General features: G+C 44.5%; 1 protein-coding gene across 5 annotated transcripts in view; it reads left to right on the top strand.

The window, feature by feature from the left end:
* CACNA2D2 (calcium voltage-gated channel auxiliary subunit alpha2delta 2) overlaps nucleotides 1–22,623 on the top strand; it is a 577,811-nt gene that overhangs the window by 425,361 nt on the left and 129,827 nt on the right. For all 5 annotated transcript variants that reach the window (XR_014217283.1, XM_082214493.1, XM_082214492.1 and 2 more), the window contains 2 exons: nucleotides 7,207–7,338; nucleotides 8,813–8,870. Coding sequence is in view for 4 of the 5 variants with exons in the window: in XM_082214493.1 (XP_082070619.1) it covers nucleotides 7,207–7,338; nucleotides 8,813–8,870 (190 nt within the window). In the remaining variant the exon portion in view is untranslated. The remainder of the gene's footprint in view (nucleotides 1–7,206; nucleotides 7,339–8,812; nucleotides 8,871–22,623) is intronic.

Below are 22,623 nucleotides of genomic sequence, written 5' to 3'. Positions count from 1 at the left end.
AATGCCCAGCACACTGGGATTGTCAGAATTGTTGTGGTAATCAGAATAAAGTTATTTGAGTAAAGAAGCAGAATTCAGTAAAAGTATCTGAAGTGTGATTCATCTGTCTGTAATGATCCTTAGGGGTTTGATCAAAGGGTAGCAAGAATAATGAAGTTCAAGGGAGGAGAGGCTGCTGGAGGAAGAATTTATGGAAGTGCTAAATATAGGCTGTTTCTCAAAAAAACAAAACATGATGCAATAGCATGTCCTTTATTTCAGTAGCATTTTGCTAACCAGCTGTCAAAGAAACAATTTCACATGGGTTTTTCAGGGTTTTGAGAGAAGAATGACATGATGATGATGATGATGATGATGATGGTGATGGTGATTAGCTGCCCCCAATCCCAGGTTCTGTGTGTGCTCTGATGGAGGCTTCCGATGTATGTGCAATGAAGATGTGCTTGCAGAGCTCCACCACCACTTTGAAGCAAGGGGAGGATCCGTTGTGCCAAGAGGCTAAGCCCTCTAAGTGTCAGCTTTCAAAGAAGCCAGATAGAATTGATGCTATTCGCTACATGAGATGCTTTCAACCTCATGCACTCAAACTCCTGCAGCAAGCAAGCTGTGTGAAAGAATCGCATTGGGCAATTGTCACCCTCTCCATAAATCCATCCTCTTGACAGCACTGACATTTGAAAGTGACTGGCCCTAAGAGCATTTTCATTATTCACTGTGATACTGGCTGCTTTTGTTTGGAAGCTGCTTTGTTGTTGATATGGTTTCACCAACAGCCTGTGTGGTCAGTAACTTTTGAAACAACTCTATGACACCACATTCTTCATTAATAGTTACATTAAGAATCTGTAGCTCATATCACCAAAGGAATCATACTTGGACGGATTTGCTCCTATCTCCTCAGGGTCCCCAAAGCCTTCTCTTCCTGTATGGGCTGTGTGTCCCACTCAGTGTCCAAGCTGGAAAAAAATAGAATAATATTGCTGGTGCTGCCTTGTTCTGAATCCAAATCATACAGGACAGTGTGCTTATTAATCAGCCAGCCAGCAAACCACTGAGTCTTTCTGCAGGTTACTTCATGCTGAATCAGGCAAATTGCAGCTTTATCTTCAGTTTGGAAAACTGGGTATTTATTCATAGCAATATTTATATGTTGCTTTTCAGTCCTATACGGCACCCACAAAACGGCTCATTAAAAAAACTAATAATAGTAAAAGGAAAAGGAATTTAAAAGCAATAACTAATTCAGTAAAAAAAACTGCATTATAAACTCTGGGAATCAGACAAAAATCAAAGGTACATCTAAATGGTTGGCATACATATGTCTCAGGAGATAATGGAGCAGTGTACCTTTGGGGGTGAAATCGGACCATGGGAGAGTGACAGTGCTTCTATGATGGCTGTAGAGACCGATAAGGGAGAGACATGTTTTGTTGCAGCTGGGGCAGATGAAGGAGTCTGGTTGTGCTACTGCAGATACACCATGGTGTTTCTTCTCTCTGCATTCCTCCCAGCGGTCATTCCTCCTCTGGTTATTGCTATGGATACACAACCTGACTGTCTGTCTTCAGGCACTGTAGTCATCTGCAAGGAATTCCCACATGGTGGGATTGATGTTGCCAGCCTTCATGTCACATTTGCCAACATCTTTATAATGGGCCTGGTGGCTGGAGCCAGCTCCCCGTAGAGAATTACTGTTTCAATTATTGTTTTGAAATTTGGGAGGGAAAAGGTTTTCTGGGAGGCATTTAGACACTGGAGGGAAATTTCCACCATAAATGGAAAAGATGTAGCTAATAGATTGTCTCTATGTGTGCATGAGACTCTTGAGAGTCCCATAGACTGCAAGAAGATCAAACCTCTCCATTCTTAAGGAAATCAGCCCTGAGTGCTCACTGGAAGGACAGATCCTGAAGCTGAGGCTCCAATACTTTGGCCACCTCATGAGAAGAGAAGACTCCCTGGAAAAGACCCCGATGTTGGGAAAGATTGAGGGCACAAGGAGAAGGGGATGACAGAGGACGAGATGGTTGGACAGTGTTCTTGAAGCTGCCAACATGAGTTTGACCAAACTGGAGTTCCCGCGACTGAAAGAAAAATATGAAGAAGAGCTGCGAAAGGGACATGGAAGAGACTTAAAGGCCTCGGATATAAGGGCACCAGGTTAATGTGCAGGACTAATGGATAAAAAAATAAAAAGACTGACAACCCCGGGACCGGGGGGGAGGGGACGTTGGAAGAAGATTGGAATGAACCTTTTTTTAAAAAAATATTATTACTACTAGAAAAGATTTGTGAATGTGGGGAAAATGTTAAAATGAAATTACTTGGCTCTGGTTAAAATATTTAAAGAATTTGGTAAAAGGGTAATGGTTTTCAGAAATTGATAAAAAAGATTTAAGTTTTAAGCTTTAAGCTTGTTTTTATAAGATTAAATGAGAATAGAGTAAGATAACATAATGACAAAATATTAAGAATTATGGAAAGGATTTGCTGTGACAACTATTAATCAAGATACAAGAGATGGGAGGAAGAGGAGGTCAGGGAAAGAAGGTAATGGAATTTGGAGAATTTGGAAATGATGGATTTATTTTTTCTTTTTCTTTTTCTGTTTTTATTTTTTCTTGTTTTTTCTTTTTTGTAATTTTGTCTTTTTTGTGTATTTTTAAAAAAAAATTCTGTTGTTTCAATAAATATTTAAAAACAAACAAACAAACTGCAGGAGGCAGTGGAAGACAGAAGTGCCTGGCGTGCTCTGGTCCATGGGGTCATGAAGAGTCGGACACAACTAAATGACTAAACAACAACAACAGCAGCAATGTGTGCCTGATACACAAGCAAAGAACGTCTAATACCGCTCCTGGGTTCATAGCTCAAAACTATGTGCAGTCGTATAGCATCAGTTTAGCATCTGATGTGTCAACCAAGACTGTAGTTGTCAGATTAAAATGAGGGGAAATGCAGTTCTGCATTTTTTAGCATTGTGGGGCTGGGGCACAAGATGGCAGCAATCGCTGCAGTGCTGCAGGCGGCATCTCGTCAGATCTTCCGCATACCATGTGTTGGACAAGTAAGGGGTTTTTACGTTGACTGGGGGATGGTACGTGATGTTAAGAGAAGAAAGACAAGTTATATAACTTGCAGCATGTAAGGAGTGGGCGTGGGGTAGACGACTCTTGGTAGAAGACTCTTAACTAGAAGGGGGCAACCTTGTTTAATTTTGTCAAACCTTCCACACTTGCTCCTCTTGCATATTTAAAATTGACATGGAAAAATAAAGCAGTCCCACACTTGGGGGGGTGTATGTTTTTGTAACCCATTCAAGAACTGCTTTTTGGAATGAAGAATGGGCTAAAAATATTTCAGATAACATAAAATTCTCTGAATCCCAAGCGATCAGTTACGACATAGTTTCTAATTGCTGCATTTTCATGTTTCAGTAGAGATGTCATTTGTAAGAAACAAATTATGATCTCCCCTAATTTTTCAGTAAAGTTTTCCTGATTATATAGATATAAATTAACTACACATATAAACGACACATTAAAACACAGCCACATGTAGCACTAGCCTGAGGGACGCTTCTCTGCTTTGAAAGCATTCTCATCAAGGAGTGATTTGCAACTACAAAGTCCTGGCCATGTGCAACATTTATCCTAAGACTCCCCATACCACTTTTCTCTAGCAGGATTCCAGGCTCAAGCTTGGGAGATAAACACAACCTTGGAACCTTTAAGGGCATAAAAGGAAGGAGAGCAGGAGATTGCAAAACAGAACAAACTGAGAGTAGTCTAAAACTATTCTAGCAATAAATGTGAAAATACCAAATGGTCCTCAACCTATCAGAACTCTCCACACATATGCCCCCCCCCTTGTTCATAGCACTGCTTCAGAATGGAATTGTAGAATGAAAATTAGCCATACTGCTTTGCACAAGGAAGGAGTCAAAAGGCAGGAGATGATACACATGTTATTGGCAGCTAGCTGTGGTCTAAACCACTGAACCTCTTGAGCTTACCAATCGGAAGGCTGGTGGTTCGAATCCGCACGAAGGGGTGAGCTCCCGTTGCTCTGTCCCAGCTTCTGCCAACCTAGCAGTTTGAAAGCATGCCAGTGCAAGTAGATAAATAGGTACCACTGTGGTAGGAAGGTAAATGGCGTTTCCGTGCACTCCAGTTTCCATTACGGTGTTCCGTTGTGCCAGAAACGGTTTAGTCATGCTGGCCACATGACCCAGAAAGCTGTCTGTTGGACAAACCGCGGCTCCCTCGGCCTGAAGCGAGATGAGTGTCGCAACCCCATAGTTGCCTTTGACCGGACTTAACCGTCCAGGAATCCTTTACTTTTTTTCTTTTTAACCAGTAAAAGATGGGTGTGAAGCCGGTAGTTCACCTTTGAAGTAGAAGCTGAGCAGAGTGAGCTGAGCAACAACATTGGCAAGTTGTAACTAGCTACGTTTGGTCTTGGCTTTACACTCTGATCCACCATGCTGGCAGTTGCTCTACATTTTGAAGTGTGCTGTCTTCTTTTCCATTGACCTCAGAAATAGCAGCATGTTACTTAAGTAGTGGCTGCATGGGAGAACACCTGAAATAACCATTTAGCCTGCCTTTGCATACAAATAAAAATGCTTAGTTTCCCACTCATCTCATTCCATTTCTCCAGCAGTGTGTTGTTTGTGGTTTTTGCCACTGTTTAGAAGGCAGTTCTTAAGCCGTTGCTTAAAGCCCTCTTCAGAGCTGGACGGTGTGGCATGCTCGCCCATGTTCAGGTGTCACCACACTACAGCTCCATAGATAAACTCTTTGACACTAGCTAGTGAAAGGAGTATCTCTTACGTTTTATTTTAACATTCTGGCATGGTTGTTAGCTTTATGAAATCCCTTCTGAGTCATCATCCAAGCACTGAAGAGAGAAGGTCAAAGCCATTTCCCCTTCTTTAGGGAGCGTGATCTCAAAGGTGCATGCAGAGGGAATGCCTTTACAGCCCCAGAAATGCATGTGCATAATAATGGATACAGCGGCTGGATGTACATGAGTACATCTAGGAAATCAGGCCAGAGCTCACACCCAATAAACTCCAGTATTCCCCCACAGGAACTGCATCAGGAAGCAGGAAAGGAGTTATTTTACCTGTGCTTTGAACCTTTCCAAAAGTCTAGTTGGAAAAAGAGCTATAAGTGTGAACTGACAAAGTCATAGCATAAGTCTTGCATCTATCACCTTGACCATGACTCTAGCAATTGCTAATGCATGCTGGGGTGCTTTTCTGTGATACTTTGAGCCCTTCTCAGAGCCTGCCTGTATGCCCCGATTTCTTGGCTGTGAGATGCCACAAACTCAGCTGCCCTCAGGTGTGTTTCCTGATAGTTCATAGAAAGCTCTGAAATCCTCTGCTGCAGAAGAATGTGTGATCTTCGAAGAATGAATATGAGAGGATGACTAGAATGATGATGACTGGTGGGGCTTACACCTCTTTTTCATCTTGCCAACCTGTGCTCAAAGAACTACTTCCCCCACCTCAGCTCTGACTGCAGCTTTCTAAGAAATTCTCCACTTGATTTTCTCCCCTTGAGTGCTGTTAATAGAGGCGTGTTGGAGGAGAGAGAGGTTTTTTAAAAAAATGAAAGAAAGAGCAGGCTGGCAGCGACAAGTAACCAAGTGCCTGTTCTTTTGCACATTCCTTAAATCCTGGCCCCAGCTGATTAATCACAGAGTCAGGCTGCTCTGAGCTTATCACTTTCCTTAATAGCTGAATAATTTAAAACCTCTGTTTGCTGGCGTCTTAATTGCTTTTGCATTAGACACGAGGGCCACCATGAATGCAGAATGGGACCAACCCCAGTAGGGTCTTTCTCTCTCCCCCCCCCCCAACTTCATTCAATGTCTCTTTGGAACTGGCTTAGAGGGGAGAAACTGGGCTGTGGTTCCTAAAGGGGATGCAGGCAATTTATTTCCCATCTGCTGTGGGTGGCCAGAGGGACAAATGCACTTCATGGTGCGCTGACTCTTATTCTTCAGAAGGCTTTGATATTCTTCATGCCTGGAATATAATTTCCATCCAGTCAGGGGGTGGGTGGGTGTTTTACTTGTGGATTTGTGGAGTGGCTTCACATGAGCAGGGTATGGCAGTCTGCATATCTGCTAAGGGACAACCCAAAGCTACTCTTCAGTCTCAATAGTACAATTGAGTTCATATTCCTAATAACTGGTGTGAGTGGCATAAGGAGTTCATCGTTCCGTTTGCTTATCTCTGTGTATCACATGCTACAAAAGGCGGCCAAAAAAAACCCTCTGCCACTGATCTAAGTGTAAACACTACTGGGATTGGGTTTGTCTCCATTTTTGAGGAAGAAATGACAAAATATTATCAATTTAGTCTTAGTCTAGTCCTATTTGGGGATTTTTCTGTGCTATTTATTGAATCTGATGGGACAGATAATGTCATGATTTACACCAGGGGTCAGCAAACTTTTTCAGCAGGGAGCCGGTCCACTGTCCCTCAGACCTTGTGGGGGGCCAGACTATATTTTGAAGGGGGGAGAATGAATGAATTCCTACGCCCCACAAATAACCCAGAGATGCATTTTAAATAAAAGGACACATTGTACTCATGTAAAAACACGCTGATTCCTGGACCATCCATGGGCTGGATATAGAAGGCGATTGGGCTGGATCCAGCCCCCAGGCCTTAGTTTGACTACCCATGATTTACACCACCTGTAACACATTAAAACCAACACCCAACTATCAGCTAGTTCCCAGTACTACAGATAAATACATTTGATGGTGTTTAGTGGTGAAGACACATTCATAGGTGTTACTCATGAAGTTATTAACATGGCTGGTCTTCCTACTAGTGCAGTTGTAGCACTGGTAGTAATGGCAAGGTGTGGTCATGAATACACTTGATGCAATTCCTGTGCAGCTGCTTCTTGTGAAAGGACTGTTGACAGTTAGCCCAACAATCAGGGATAATGAGCATTGTCAATCATAATTCTTCAACTGGAATTATCAACAACTCAGCAAATTATTAGCATCCCAACAACTCCATCAATTGGGCTGTGTAGAAAGAAGTTCCGCACCTCTGTGGCCATATAGCTTTGTGGAAGCATCTTGTGTGTGTTTTCTTTCTAAATTACAGAGAATCTGCCCTTTGGTGTCCAAATTCTAGGCACACTGATCTTGTTTTCTTTTTGTTTCTTGCAGCCACAGTAATCCTTAATGAACTCAACTGGACTGACGCCTTGGAGGATGTATTCGTTGAAAACCGAAAAGAAGATCCATCTCTGCTATGGCAAGTCTTTGGGAGTGCCACAGGCGTGACTCGCTTCTACCCAGGTTTGTGCCATTCTAAAGTGAAAGAGGGGGAAACCTACTGCTTTGGGCCTGAGCAATGACACCACAATTATACATGTACTGTGTCTGGTGTAGTTGGAGCAGAGGAAGTGGCGGGGGACAGCTTTTCCCATTGTGTCTTTGTCCTTGAATATTAGTCCTGTTTGGATTTCACTATTGGGTTCAGTACTAACAGGAGCTGCTTAGGATGAAGGATAGTGATAGCTACACATCCCTTCCTTTCCTGTCTTCCTATTCCATCCAGGATTTCACAATATGGGCCAATGGCTAGATGTGTTTAGTGTGATTTGTGGACCACAGTCCTCTGCCCCTAGAACTCCATGTACCCCTCCCCTCAATAGCATCCATATGAATTCATCTTCACTGGCCTGTAGTATTGTTTCCTGTTGCCAGATAACACCAGGGGCAGACTTTGGTAATCTTTCATAATATGCAGGGGCGGAGGAAGGGGAGTGCGGGGTTGCAGGCAGCCCCAGGTGTCACCACTGAGGGGAGTGACAAAATGCCAGGCAGCACTCACCATGGGGCCTGCAGCGCAGTGGCGTAGCGTGGGTTGTCAGCACCCGGGGCAAGGCAAGTAATTTGCGCCCCCTAACCCCTAACCTGCCGCCGCTGCCAGCTTCTTCTTGCTGCTGCCTGGTCTGGTCTGGTGTGGTTCTCTCCCGCGCTCAGCGCTGCGCTGGGCAGCTGCACTGTCCCTCCCCCAGATAGTCCCTCGCTCTCTCTCTGCACCGCACGCCTGGCACCCCCCCTCCACAGTGGGCGGCGACCCGGCGGCTCCCATAGGATTTGCACAGCCAGCACTGCAGTGAGAGAGAGTGAGTGAGCCAGGTAGGGGCAGAGAGCTGAGAGTGCGAGTGCCCCCCCCAGATGTTGCGCCCGGTGCGGCTGGCCCCCCCTGCACCCCCACGCTACGCCACTGCTGCAGCGTGCCTGAGCCACGCGTCTCTCCTAGGAGAGACATGGTGGCTTGGGCGCGCACAGGCTCCCCACTGCCCAAATGGTCCGCCCGCTGCCTCCCCCCCCCAGCTGCAGGGCAGCTGAGTGGGAAGAGGCAGGCAGACTCCGGAGGCCCTGCAGTGCACCCCGCCCCTATGGGAGGCTGGCACTGTGCCTGGGCACACCGCCCCAGGCACCCAAGCAGCTTCCTCCGCCACTGATAATATGGCACCCTGTGCAAGGCCAAATTTTGGCTCCCCTAAATGGATCTTCTCAGTTATGGATCTTCTCAATTTTGTGTCCCCTCAGCTGGGTGCCCTATGCAGAGAAACCACCTACATAAAATTAGCCACTGATAACGCTTTTTGCATAATCATCTCTGTTGCCATTGACTTGTAGCAGGTGGGCTTCCACATGTACCCTTTGCTGCCTTCCTTCCCCACTGTTTGTATTTCCCTGTATAGGCATCAGCTGTGCTACTTCTAATATTACTTCTAATTGTCTCTTCTAATTGAAGCCACTCCTTGGAGGATGCCCAATAAGATTGACCTGTACGATGTCCGACGAAGACCTTGGTAAGTGAAGAGTTGCACTGAAGTAGGTGGATCCTGGGTTGCATACCACAGGAACAATAGTCTGAGAGTTGATAACAGGGGGCCTATCATTTAAAATGTAGAGTTAAGCACACCTAAGCACATTCAACTAACTTTTACTCACCATAGTCCCATTAAAATTTATGATCATAACTAATTTAGGTCCATTAATTGTAAAGGGTTTACTCTGAGTAAATCTTAGTTGACTACACCCATGCATGTTTTTTCAAATTACAGTTGCACCTGTTCTTTCACCTCTTACTCTGGCGCTAGCTGATCTTTAAAAGTGCTTCACTCTAGCAAACTGTATTCAGTGTTAAGCCTTAACCAAAGTGGAACAGCTGAGCCCCCACGACTCTTGTCAGCAGAGCAGTGGATGCACACGCACGCATGATACCTGCTGAATTGCACGGTCCAGCCTAGAATTCTCTCAGCCTGCTCACTTGGTCCAAGGGACCATCTATGGAAAAAGGTAGCAGTGTGTAGAACCAAATGATGAAAATGTTTTGTAAGGCCTGTAAACGCCATCTTGGTAGTCAAGATAACCCTGAGACTAATTGTTTGTTGCTGCAAGAATGGCTGCACATGCTTTGATATATTGCTTTGATATATGCTGATTGCTTTGATGGTATATTTATCTGCGGGTTTGGGATGCATAGGCGAGGGGCGGCTTCGCATACTGGCTGACTGTCAGCTACTCCCTTTTCTGGGAGATGGATGGGAGTTGGAAAGGGCTATTGATGCCAGCTTTCATAGCTTGCTGTATGTATAAGTAATGCTTAAATGCTTTCCTGCGTGTGGGAAAGTCATGAGAACTGCTTGCTGCTTCGGCATCCATCCTGAGCCTATAAGGGCAGCAGGGCACTGCAGGTAAGTTTACACATTTCTTTAATAAAGCACTAGAACTGGCACTTTTGACATGTTTCTTTAGTATCCCTGCATCAGACTAATTGCACAGGCCCTCCTTTGGGCCTGCAGATCAAGACAGGCAAGCAGCCATTCCTGCGAAAACCAAGAATCCCCACCCCACCCTCAGGTACCAGCTCTGGAGGAATGGCTCAGAAAGCTGACACTGATGCCCCCCAGCAAAGGCAACCTTCTCCCTCTGCCTAATGGTAGGGCTGAATAGCATAGCATTCATCCATAGTTGTGATATTGGAATGCAAGCTCCTGGAAGAAGCAATAGACTCCCAGTGGAGAGAAGGCTTTGTCATGGAAGGACATCTTCTTCTCACTGGGCAAAAACGCCTAAGCAGAGCTGAGGGGAAATGCTGTAAAGAACTGGAAATGCTGGAAGTTCTTGAAGGGAGGGAAGGCAGAAACACACAGCACCTCGTGGCAGAGATGCAGATAAGGACTCTGATTTGTGAAATGCCAAAACAGCAAAGAACGGAGGGGGGAAAGCCACACAAAAAAAGTAATGCGCCCACCCAAAGCTAGTGCTGTTATTGCCTGTGCAATTACTGTGTTAAAGGTGATTGCCTGCGTGTTGCAGACAGCTATTTGAGGCAATGTAATTCCCCCAACCCACACATTCCATTTCCCGGCAACAACGTTAAGTGCTAGAAAAGTGCAACATCTTCCTCACCATAAAAGTGCCACCTGGAGTGAATGCATCTACATCCCCTTCAACAAGGGAGCATCAAGTGTGCATTTATTCATTGTGCAAATAAACGAGCATCTGAACAGGCCTTTGAAGCAGCTGTCTCAGAAAAGGGCCAGACCATATCGGCTCTGGGTGGCATCTGGGTGGCAGATTATCCCATACTTGTTGGTTAAATGGTGGAGGCCAGATACGAACACAGAATCCCATTTGGTGGCCTTTAGATGCGTGCTTGCAGGAGGTGGCAGAGAGCCTCAGCGTTCTGCTTAGCAAAAGGCATTGCGGGTGGGGAGGGGATAACTCCTGAGTGCCTTCAAGTTTGTCTTCAACCTTTCTGCCCCTGTAAATTGTCTCAGCTACCAGAAACTAACAGAGCGTTCTGAGTAATGAAATGTAAATGAGCACAGTATGTTCAGCACTGCCACTATGAGGGTCTATTAAACTGGAGCGGGATTTACCCAGACCATGGGTGCATGGAGCCATCCAGCAGACTCTCCCGTTCCCTCCCATCTCCGATATCTTCTCTGTGTCTCTGCTCCCTCCTTCCCTCAACTAGTCTGTATGAAATTCCAGGTCTGTGAGCAGCCAGCTCTGTCCAATTTTCATTTCACACATCGTTGCCATTGGAAAATGGATACAATAACACAGGCAGAGGCATCCAAGCTGCGGCTCTCATCAGCTTCCTCCCCCTCCCTCCCTTTGTATATCTTTGGAGAGGAGAGGCAGAGGGGGTTAGATAGATAGATTATAACCTTAGATACAGATAAATGGGCAAGGGTTCTTCCGCCCTCCCCACTGAAGTTGCAATTGTAAATTTAGCCCTTATTCACAGACAGTTTTAGGTAGGGCTCTCATCTTCTGTAAGGGGGAGGGAGGAGAGAGAGAAATGGAAAAGGAAAAACAAATAACTCTCAAGGAGCAGAGCCAGAAGGACAGGAAGATAAATGTGGCACACGGCGACAGACTACATTTAAGTGAAAGCTGCAAGCGTCAATTTAGCCACACACCAAGTTAAGCATGATTGAATCAGTTACGATTAGCCCAGGTAAAAGGCACTAGCTTGGCAGCACTAATTACGCCTGTGCAAGTGCAAGGTGCTTAGGATTTAATTTTCCTCCATTTATTTTGGAGCTCTTGTATATGAGCAGAACAGGTATGGCTTTGCTTCATACAGAATATTCATGTGTGCGCACGCTCTTAACATACACGGGGGGGGTGGAAGAGAAATTACGGCGCCTTTGTTTTGTAGCATGCTACTTTTAGATTGTAGGTAAACATTGTTCTTATTTTACATTGATTTTGCCTGTGTCCTAGACGGGTCTTTCTCTCTCTTTTTCCCATGGGGTAAATGGCATTCCTTTTGTTGCCGGCATTTTCTCCCACCCAAAAGGCTGCTCAAACAAGTTCAAACAAGTATTTACCAGCCACGCAGAGACAGTGGGGTGGGAATGGGGGATCTTGAGCAGGAAGCCCTGGCTGGGCAACAAAGAGAGAGAAAATATCTGAGTCGGAGGCAGTTTTCTTTTTTCCCTTTAGCCTTCATATACATAAACAGCAGCAGCTCCTTTCAAGTCTGTCCTTTAAACTTCAGGTCCCCGCTTATCGGGAGACAGACAAAGCACAGTCGCCACAGGGCTGCCTGCAGGATGGATAAGGCTCTCTCTGTGTGTGCAATGTGGGTCTGATCTTTTCCATTCTGCACATGCATTAATGCAACTGCATGGTGGTAGAGTTGAAAGCAGAGGCACCTGGCAGAGAGGTCTCAAGAAGGGACTTATTTTGGTTCTTCTGCACATCACCTATGAAGAAAATGTTTTCTTTTAGCAGGTGGATCTTTGCACCTGCCACTCAAAAGAGGTGGATCTGAGTTTTTGAAACAGCTTAGCTTCATTCCATTTAAGCTCCAATGAAAGCTATGGAAAGGGCCTTCTTGGTGCCTGCTCCCAGATTGTGGAACTCCTTCTCACAGAAGAAGAAGAAGAAGAAGAAGAAGAAGAAGAAGAAGAAGAAGAAGAAGAAGAAGAAGAAGAAGAGTTTGGATTTGATATCCCGCCTTTCACTCCCCTTCAGGAGTCTCAAAGCGGCTAACATTCTCCTTTCCCTTCCTCCCCCACAACAAACACTCTGTGAGGTGAGTGGGGCTGAGAGACTTCACAGAAGTGTGACTGGCCCAAGGTCACCCAGCAGCTGCATGTGGAGGAGCGGAGACGCGAACCCGGTTTCCCAGATTACGTGACTACCGCTCTTAACCACTACACCACACTGGCTCTCCTGCTGCTTCTATCCTTATCCATAATGCTGTGCTAGTGAGACCCTGTGGGGCTGCTGGGAGCCCTTCTCATCAGGAGACAAGGGCTCCTGAGGTAGCAAGTGGAATGGTTGATGCCTGCGTGTCTCTACACCACACTGGCTCACAGGAGGCTAGGCTGCCTCCCCCCTGCTTTCCATTTACCAGCAAGCAAATAACTTTCTGTAGACAGACCTTTGGCCTCTAACTGGTTGTTGTGGCAGGATATTTTACTGGTGGGGTTGTTGTTATTATTATTTTCCTCTTGCTATGCTTTTAAATGTTTTGATGTTTTGATTCAGTGCTGTTTTAGAAATGGTAACTTGTTTGTTTGTTTGTTTGTTTGTTTGTTTGTTTGTTTAACAAATATAACTGATCGGTGTGGGTTTTTAAAAACTGTATCTGCTTTTCGTCCATGCTGCGAGCCTCCATGAGTCCTGCACTGGGATGGAAATAAATAAATGAGGCCCCCAAGTTCTTGGACCTGTAGAACATCTGTCCCAGCACTGCAGACCTTGACTAGCCATAAATATCTGTGGTCTTGAGCATGAATCTTTCATAACCACTCTCCATAAGGAAATGTGGGCTAGGCCCTATTACAAGGATGGGAAACCCATGGATTCCCCAGATGTTGCTAGACACCAACTCCCATCCACCCCAGCCAGCCAGCAAAGCCAGTGATGATGTGAGTTGTAGTCCAACAACAGCTGGAGGGCCACAGGTTCTCCATCTGTGCCATATGGGGTAGGCTGTTACCTTCCACCTGTAGTTATATAATTTGTTGGAAGCCACCCAGAATGGCTGGGGCAGCCCAGTCAGATGGGAGGCATATAAATTAGTAGTAGTAGTAGTAGTATCTTGTGCATGTGAACATGCAATTTGTCTGCATTTGTGTTTATATTTGCTTAGAAGACAAATGACCCCAGAAGATCTATAGGCAGCCACATGAATGGAGCACTTCGCATATGCCACACATTGCAAAGCACCAGACTAGATGCTTCCTCTTTTCTAAAAAGTGAAAACCGCTTTTAAAAAAACATTCCTTCTTTTAAGAGCACACTAAAGAAATTGCCTTTTCTGAGAAACTGCTGCCTAGGAGCCATAAATAAATACCTCCCCGGTTTACCTTTCACTGTGGTCTGTTTCATTTTATGTGCCGTTCTAACAGAAAGACATCTAATGCAGTTATTTGTGGAGCGGCAGCTTCCTGCAGATTTTGTTAAAGAACCTTGACAAAGATGGCATATTGCAGCCTCTGTTCTGAAGGCCTCCACTCTGGCACAGTGCAACACAGATATTTTAAGCCAAGGCTAGCTTTATCAACACCATCCTTGGAGGTGCCGCAAAACAGGTTCTAGGAGACAGCAGATCATTTTCTCTGCCACATCCTGTTGCTCAGCTTCTCTAGGGGAGGGGGTGTACATAGTTATTGGTTGAAGGAAAAAATAAGTACGGGGCTGAGGTGATTATTTGACTTTGAGACCAAGTAGAATATGGCTTGGTTCAGATTTATTGTGCAGCTGCAGGCTACTCTCATGGGATCTCTGGCAACCTCATCCTGTGTGGAAAATCAAGGAAGGGCTCTTAGGACCTCTTTTCTACTGAGCATGTGACTGGGATGTGTGAATCATATTGTTGCATGAATGATGTGTGAATGGACCAAGAGTGTGTGAACAGTGGGGAGGGGGGAGTTGTGTAAATGGAGTTGTCTTGAGCGGAGAGCACATGTGAAATGATACATAAGCTTACAAATAATAGGCACCAGCAAAAACAGAAAACAATTATTCAATTGTTTATTTTCACTGTATATTCACTTGTCTTACAATCTCAGACATCAGCTGACCAGACGGGCAATTTTACTTTAAGCCATGCTGTGTCACCTCCTTGACAAATAGCGCTGAGTGCTTGCAGTGATTGGACTTCCTTTGTCAGAAAATTAATGACTCTGCCACTCTGGTTAATTGTTGATGAGTGTTCCACATTAATTATTAACTTTCCTCCAGTTATTAGGGATAGAGCAGAGAGAAGACTGACAGGCCTTGCATTCCATTATGATACTAAGGCCTTCATTGAATCTCGGTGGAGGGGGATTAGCTGGGCCATAAGAGCAAAAGGGACAGTAACAAACCAGCAGCAGACAGCTGCCGCCCTGCCCTAACCTCATTCTCTGCTCCTGTTTCAAGTGGTCTTAGTTATCATTAATAATCAGGTTTCTCTCCCTGCCTGCTGTCCTAACCTTCTTACCTTATATTCCTGCATTTCAGGGGGTTGGATTAGATGATCCTCACGGACCCTTCCAACTCTAAAATGCTATGATTCTGTCATATACCACCAACCCCAGAGGCTGGGCTCACTCTCATTCTCTGCAATCTCTGGCCAACCGTCAACACTCTCTACACATTCTGGTGCTAGCCTACTGTGTGACTTATTTGCAGTCCTAAGTGTTTTAAGCAGAAATATTTCTAGTGCATTGTATGTTTTCCCACCAGTGATGCTGGGATAACAGCAAGGAGAAGTCACACAACATCAGAATTATGGATTTGATAGAGTGCAAAATGATCTGGATCTGTGTCTAATTGAAATGGGATTGGCTCAGTCACATGAAACTGAATTAAGGTCTGATCTAATGTGGACAACCTTAATTCCTTTGCGCTGTTTTATGGAGGTTCTCTGTGGTAAATAAGACAGAAATAACTTCCTCTTCCCCTGAAGCATAATATACACACAGGGGAACATAATCCAGTTTTTCTGTTCCTGTTTAAATACATTTATTTTTCATCTGGTTTTATCTTTCCCAGATACAACAGAAGAGCCAATTCTGCTAACTCCAGAATCAGCCTAATGTTACAGTGCAGGTCAGAGTTAAATTACAGCAGTACCAGAAACAGAGTTGCTCTCTCTTAACCAGACTTGCTGTGCTGATATCCTAACTTCCATTTCTAATCTGGGCAGGAGGACATTTGGTGTCAGTGCTGTGTCTGTCCGTTGTAATAACTTGGGAACATCCTTTTATACAAAATTATAAACATAGCTTTGAACTCCTGGTTTCAGGTGTTGCCATCGTTCTTTTTCTTGCTTAAATTCAACAGGCAGGACAAATTATTTCTCCAGATCAAACATTTCCTAGAGCATTCGCATGATGAAGGAGTTGCTTGCTGCCACCCCCACCCGCCTTCATCTTCGTTAAGCAGTATGAGCCAGGCCTCCACACAAACTGCCTGATCATGCAGAAGCCCTGCTAATGGAATTTCTCTCCCTCAGAAAAATGAAGGAAAGAAATCATGCAAAGGTTGTGCAGAGGTTTCCATGCAATCAGGCAGCTGCATGAAGGCCATACATTGTCTCAGGGGTGCTATTCTACCATGAAAGCAGCCCAGGTTACATGCGTCCTTTGGGGGCTACGTCAAAAACCTTGTGTGGCGTTTGCTTCTATGATTCTAGATGAATTCCCACATGGTCTGTGGCACTGCAGTCTGGTCCCAGAAGGGGACAAACAGAGGGAAGGCATGGTGGGGAGGTCTGTTTCATATACCAGTGTGCATGAAGAGAGTGCAATGTGTTTCTTTGCCGCACATGAAGCATAAAGCCCCGCATCACACCGAAAGAAAATATAATCACTCCCAATTAGATAACATTAGTAATTGGGATTAGCAATCAAAGGCTGTCCATTTGCAAGCAATTCCCAGTAATGCTGAGTAATTGACAGTAATTAAGCACTAATTAATTCATGCTGGGACTGATCCTGTTTGAGCCAGCCAGTGCCACCAAATCTCCCTCTAGCTTCTTTGAAGGAGGGATCAGGCTCTGTGTAGACATCGGAGGAAACATCAGCCAGTTATGTCTCAAGCTTTACTTATAATTTAACAGCGTAATGAATTTTTAACACAGCTAAGTGGAGTTTTCCTTACCCAAACCCTCCTCTAATGCACTCATATTAGATAAGAAGTAAATGAGGTAATTTTAATCTGTTTTAAGTATTTTAACTTTTGTATGTTTTAAAGGAGGATTGTAAATTTTTCTTGATTTTATTGTCTTTTTGTAAATCGCTTTGAGGTTTTCTGCAGTCAAGCAGTATAGAAATGTTATGAAATTAATAAATGAACTATTGAAGGTCAGTTCTCATGCAACTGTAGTTCCTAGGAAATAAATAACACATTTCTGAATATTCATTTCTGAATATTCATGACACTGACACTCTTCCAAATATTAGGAGGATGTCCATTTGTCCTCCTCCTCCCTTTTTGCAAAGATGAAGACATGTGAAAATGTGGCCCTGTGTGTGTCACCAATGCTCAGCGTGTGGTCAAAAAGATGTACATCTTCATAAGGTGCCTCTTCAGCTCAGGTGTGGCAACTCACCCACCTGCCCTGTTGGCAGTATGGGATTAGCCAGTCACTCCATTAGAAACTGAGCAGATTTGGGAGGGGGAGGGGGCTTCTAAGAATTGGCTATAAGATAGCCTTGTTTTCACCTAGTCCATATTATATGAATGGTGTAAATAAAGTTTATTTGATTTAATTGACTTTACCTGTGGTCATAGCTGTCAGGTGTTGAAAGTAACTAAGTTGGTAAGTTAGGCTACTGTCAGGCTTCAGGAAATTGGCTTCCTCCCCCATGGCAGTAAACAAAGGATCAAACGAAAGTAACATCTTACCAGTTAGAATCTTTAATAATCACAGTGAGAGAACAAAGAACACATCTCCTAGAATGGCGGTGCTCCCAATTAAGGGTTACCCCCCTCCGTCCCTATTAATCTATGTCACTCCTACATTTTGTAATCTAAGTTTGTAACCTCTGCGTTTTCTATTCTGATATTTTCTCAACACTCCATGACTTTGGAGAAGGGGGGGGTGTGAATACTATCCAGAGACTGTGAATCTGTTAACTCTCTCTCTTCTAGTGTTTCTTCTGTTAGCTGTCCCCTTTCCAGTATTTTCCAGCTTCTGCCTTCTGAACTATGCCCTTCTGCAAATCACTGTTCCAAATCTAAACTGTCCTCCTGCTCCTGGGAAGATTCAGGATCAAGAGGAAGGGGTGGCTTCCACCATTCTTCCTCAGTGCAGCCCTCCTCAGCATGGTCCCTGGCAGCTAGCCTGGTGAGCACCCTGAGATGTCCAGTGGATGGAGGGGTGATGTTCCAATCGACCTCTCTTTGCTGCCAAGTTGAAGAGAATGGGCTCAGCCACACTTCCCATGCCTAAAAAGCACAGCTCCAAGCGGTTTTTCGCTTGACGTGCACTTTCTAGGTATGGGTCGGGGTGGTTTTCCCTTTGACCCACTCCTTTCCCAGGGAAAACCCACTCTTTAGTGCTAAATTGGAGCAAACGTCAATCTGGATAAAACCTAAATTGCCAGTTGCTCCAACTGACAGCTAAAGAGAGAATATTTGAGTATTGCTAATATCTAGTGGTACCAACCAAACTATATTTTTTCCCATATGACAAATAGTAGATTCAGGAATGATTTAGATCAGAAAACTGACACTTGGTCCCCCAGTGCAGCTTCCCTGATCAACTCAGGCTCCTGCCAGTTGCTTTAGACTAAGGAAGAAACACTGGAGATCTTACAGATTGCTCAATCCCTTGTCTAGTCTGACACTCAGTGTAGCTTTGAGTATGTTCCACATATTTTAGGAGGAATTCAACTAGTGAGTCTTATCCCCCTCCCCCAAACTGGCTAAGCATCAAGTCAGTAGAACCCCTGAAAAAGTACTGGGGGCAAGGAGAGTGGGGACCATTCCATCTAGAACGCTGAAATGCTTGTCCTGATGGAATGATCGCCTTGGCGTGACATCAAAATCCTCCCCTGGACTTTCTGTGCACACATTGCTTTGTGCATGTTGTGTGCCATTTCTGGCTGGGTTTTTTCCTCTGTCTCCATGCATTTCTGCACTCTGATGGAGAGTGCTCTAAAGGAAGGTAACTCAGCTTGGCAGGCTAGCAGTACTACTGTATGCTTCTCGGTCCATGAGCAACTTTCCAGAGGGTGTCTTCTGTCACGTAAAAACGAGGAAGCTGTAAAAAGAGGGATGAGCTGAGTGTAAGAGCGAACCAGAGAGTGTGAAAAAGAATACACATTCTTGGACTGTCAGTTACTTTTGAGCATCAAAAGGAAAAATGTGTCCCCTAGAGCCACCGTTCCTGATTGTCACCCCACTCCACTGAATTTGCACACATTCACCCCTTATTACCCTGAGGAAGTGGTTAAGCTGGGGAGCATGTTACAGGATTCAGCTGAAAGAAAATCTACCAGACAGGCTACAACGTGTGTGGAAACTGGAGCAGCCTTTTAAATGGAGCTCAGTAGAATGATGGTCCCACGTTGTTCTTCGGAGCAGAAATCAGGCCACATTGTTAGCATGTGGAAAAGATATATACTAATAACTTGGCTAACAGGGGGCCATGCTGCTGTATTCTCCTCATCCTGCTTCCTATTAATCTTCCCAATCCCATCCACCTTTATTGGCTCCTTAGGGCCTGCTCATGGTGTTCCATTATTATACTAACTCTTCTTACTATCACCCAGTCACGGCTCTAGTTTTGAGGTGGCCCTCAGCAAAGCGCCTTCAGGTGGGTGCCCAGTCTGGTGGCAGCAGTGAGAGACATCCATTTTGGAAAAACTTGAGTGTGAGGTTATGCTGGAAAAACACAGTAAAATTGAATAGTGAGGGAGTGAGAATCAAGAACTATTTTCTGAGTAAGCTGATTCCCCTATAGTTAATTCCCCTATAGTTAAAAATAATAGCTAATTTTTATTTTGTTCATGACATTTCACAACAGAACTGTTCACAATACGTTGTCCTCACTACAGAAATGCACACACACACCCCATAAAACCCCAGGTAAGTTCCAAAATAGTTTACACTTTTATATACAGTGGTACCTCGGGTTAAGTACTTAATTTGTTCCGGAACTCCATTCTTAACCTGAAACTGTTCTTAACCTGAAGCACTACTTTAGCTAATGGGGCCTCCCGCTGCCGCCACACGATTTCTGTTCTTATCCTGAAGCAAAGTTCTTAACCCAAGGTAATATTTCTGGGTTAGCGGAGTCTGTAACCTGAAGTGTATGTAACCTGAAGCGTATGTAACCCGAGGTACCACTGTATAGATAAAGCCCAGAACATGTATGTGCACAGGGCTCCCGTTCACACAACAGCTTTTTCCACATAGTTTGCCATCATAGATAGCTTAGGCAAGGGGTTCTCAACCTTTTTATGGCCCAGTGGACATGGATAGAAATCTAAGAAACTAGATTGGGGACCACCAGTTTCACAGTAGAAAAACTGTTGATGCTCAGAACCACCCCAAAAAACAGGGCAAACACCTACAAACACACACACCAAAGAAACCCAGCTAAAACACAGCAGGCAACACTTTGTCACCAACATCGCAAGACCATGTTGAGTGCCAAAGGGTTAATGCCATGGTACCCTCTGGGGACCCCAGGGTTAGACTGAGAAACTAATTACTGGTGCAAAGTGGGTCAGTGAGACTCTTGGTAGAACGAAGGGTTGAACTCAGGTCTCTCATGTTTGTATGTGTATTCATTTCCATATTTTCACATGACATAACAAAATGGAAAAAAAGGTCAAAACAAACAAGGAAAAACCATAACATATAGCCAGATTTAATGTACACTGTTTTAAAAATGGATGTCATTTTAAAAGATTTTATTTGCTGTTTACAAAGGAAGGTGCTCTTTTCTCCTACCAATTGCTAAAAATATCCTAATCAGGTTTGGCCTTTGAAAGCATCAGGGGTTGGGGGAATAAAATCATAACATATACGCCTGTGTCAGCACAATCACCGCTACTAAAAAGGGATTGTGATTATGGAAGAGTTTTGCATTTAGAACTCGTTAAGCTGACACAGTGTTGAGTGGCAGTCAGGTCACTATCAGTGTCTTTGGAGAGCTGCGCCAAAAATACCCTCTCACTTTCATAGACCCAGGTGCAGGTCACTAAAGGTGGGGCAGGGAAAGCATTCTCTGTATTTTTCAGAGGGGGCAGGAGGAAACAATGAAATTTTCAGAAAGGTGAAGTGCTTCACTTGAAAAGCGACAACAGAGGTTTCCCCTCTCCTTCCTTCCTTCCTTCCTTCCTTCCTTCCTTCCTTCCTTCCTTCCTTCCTTCCTTCCTTTCTTTTTTCACTTTTGCTTTTCTTTTTTGCTGTAGCAGAGTTTGCAGCACTGTTTCCCACAATACTTCCTCTGAATGATGTTACATCATGACCGAATGCCATTTTGGTACGTTGTTTTGGGGGAGCAGATGTTTCCCCTTCAACACCACACCAGGAATGACACAACATTGCAACACGGGGGCTTATTTATGTAATTATTAATTTGAAACAGCTCTTCATTCATTGCCATAGCAGGTTACAATTTAAAACAAATATGTCATGCAGTACTTAAGGACAGATAGTTTTGACCAGCCAGCTAAAATAAACATGAAGACCAGACCCTCCAAGTGACCCCATTTTCCAGGGACTGTCCCTGATTTGATATTTTTCTGCCTCCAAAAAGTACGTTCCTACCCCACCAACACCAATTCACCTCTCACGACTCCCCTCAAAGTTCCATGAAGAAAAGCGTTTGAGGAATTTGTTATTGTTGTTTAGTTGTTTAGTCATGTCCGACTCTTCATGACCCCATGGATCAGAGCATGCCAGGCACTCCTGCCTTCCACTGCCTCCCGCAATTTGGTCAAACTCATGCTGGTATCTTTGAGAACACTGTCCAACCATCTCGTCCTCTGTCGTCCCCTTCTCCTTGTCTTTCCCAACATCAGGGTCTTTTCCAGGGAGTCTTCTCTTCTTATGAGGTGGCCAAAGTATTGGAGCCTCAGCTTCACGATCTGTCCTTCCAGTGAGCACTCAGGGCTAATTTCCTTAAGAATGGATGTGTTTGATCTTCTTGCAGTCCATGGGACTCTCAAGAGTCTCCTCCAGCACCATAATTCAAAAGCATCAATTCTTCGACGATCAGCCTTCTTTATGGTCCAGCTCTCACTTTGGCTCAATCTCCACTTCCCTTCTTCTCCTTTGCTTGCTTTATCTGGTTCATATATGTTCTTTATTTGTGTGTCTGTAATTATTAAAACATTGGTTATAACAATATCCACTTACATTAACCATATTGAATGCTCTGCCCTCATAGCTCATGCCTCGCCCTGCTCTAGAAATTTGTGGTCAGAATACATTGCTTTTCCCTCTCTCTCTCTCTCTCTCTCTCTGCTCAACTTCTTGGGATAAAGCTTGGGGACCATTAATGAAATCCCCAAGGCCCATCTCTGATTCAGCCAAATCTTCTGCCTCAGATGCCCGTGGCTATCTATGCCAGCAGGCTAAAATGTACAGAACTGCTTCGGAAGCCCTCCTTGCTTCACAACCAGTTGGATGGGCCTTGAATGGGCTTCTCTTCAGCCAGAAGAATGGCCATAGAACAACACTCTTCTTCTAACTGGTGCCTTGTATTTAGAATGTAAGAAGTCCCTGCTGGATCCAGCCAATGACCCAGCACCTTGTTCTCACGGTGGTCAACCAGCTGTCTATGGGAAACCCTCAAACAGAACGTGGACGCAAGAACACTCTCCTCTCCTGTGGTTTCCAGCAGCTGGTATTCAGAACCATGCTGCCTCTGACAGTAAATGCAGACCATAGTAGCCTCTGATAACCTCATTCTCCTCTTTGCCTATTCCTATTTTAAAGGCATCCATGTTGGTGGCTCTCATGGTGCATTGTGGAGTGAATTCCATAGTTTAATTATGCACTTCATGGAGGGGTACTTCGTGCTAGAACATGCCTGCATACTTTGTTCCCCACCAAGCTGAACACAGCTGACCAACT

The sequence above is a fragment of the Podarcis vaucheri genome (assembly GCF_965113315.1).
Source record: "Podarcis vaucheri genome assembly, chromosome: 2".
In the NCBI taxonomy this organism is placed as follows: Eukaryota; Metazoa; Chordata; class Lepidosauria; order Squamata; family Lacertidae; genus Podarcis; species Podarcis vaucheri.
This window is presented reverse-complemented; position numbering and strand designations above follow the sequence as displayed.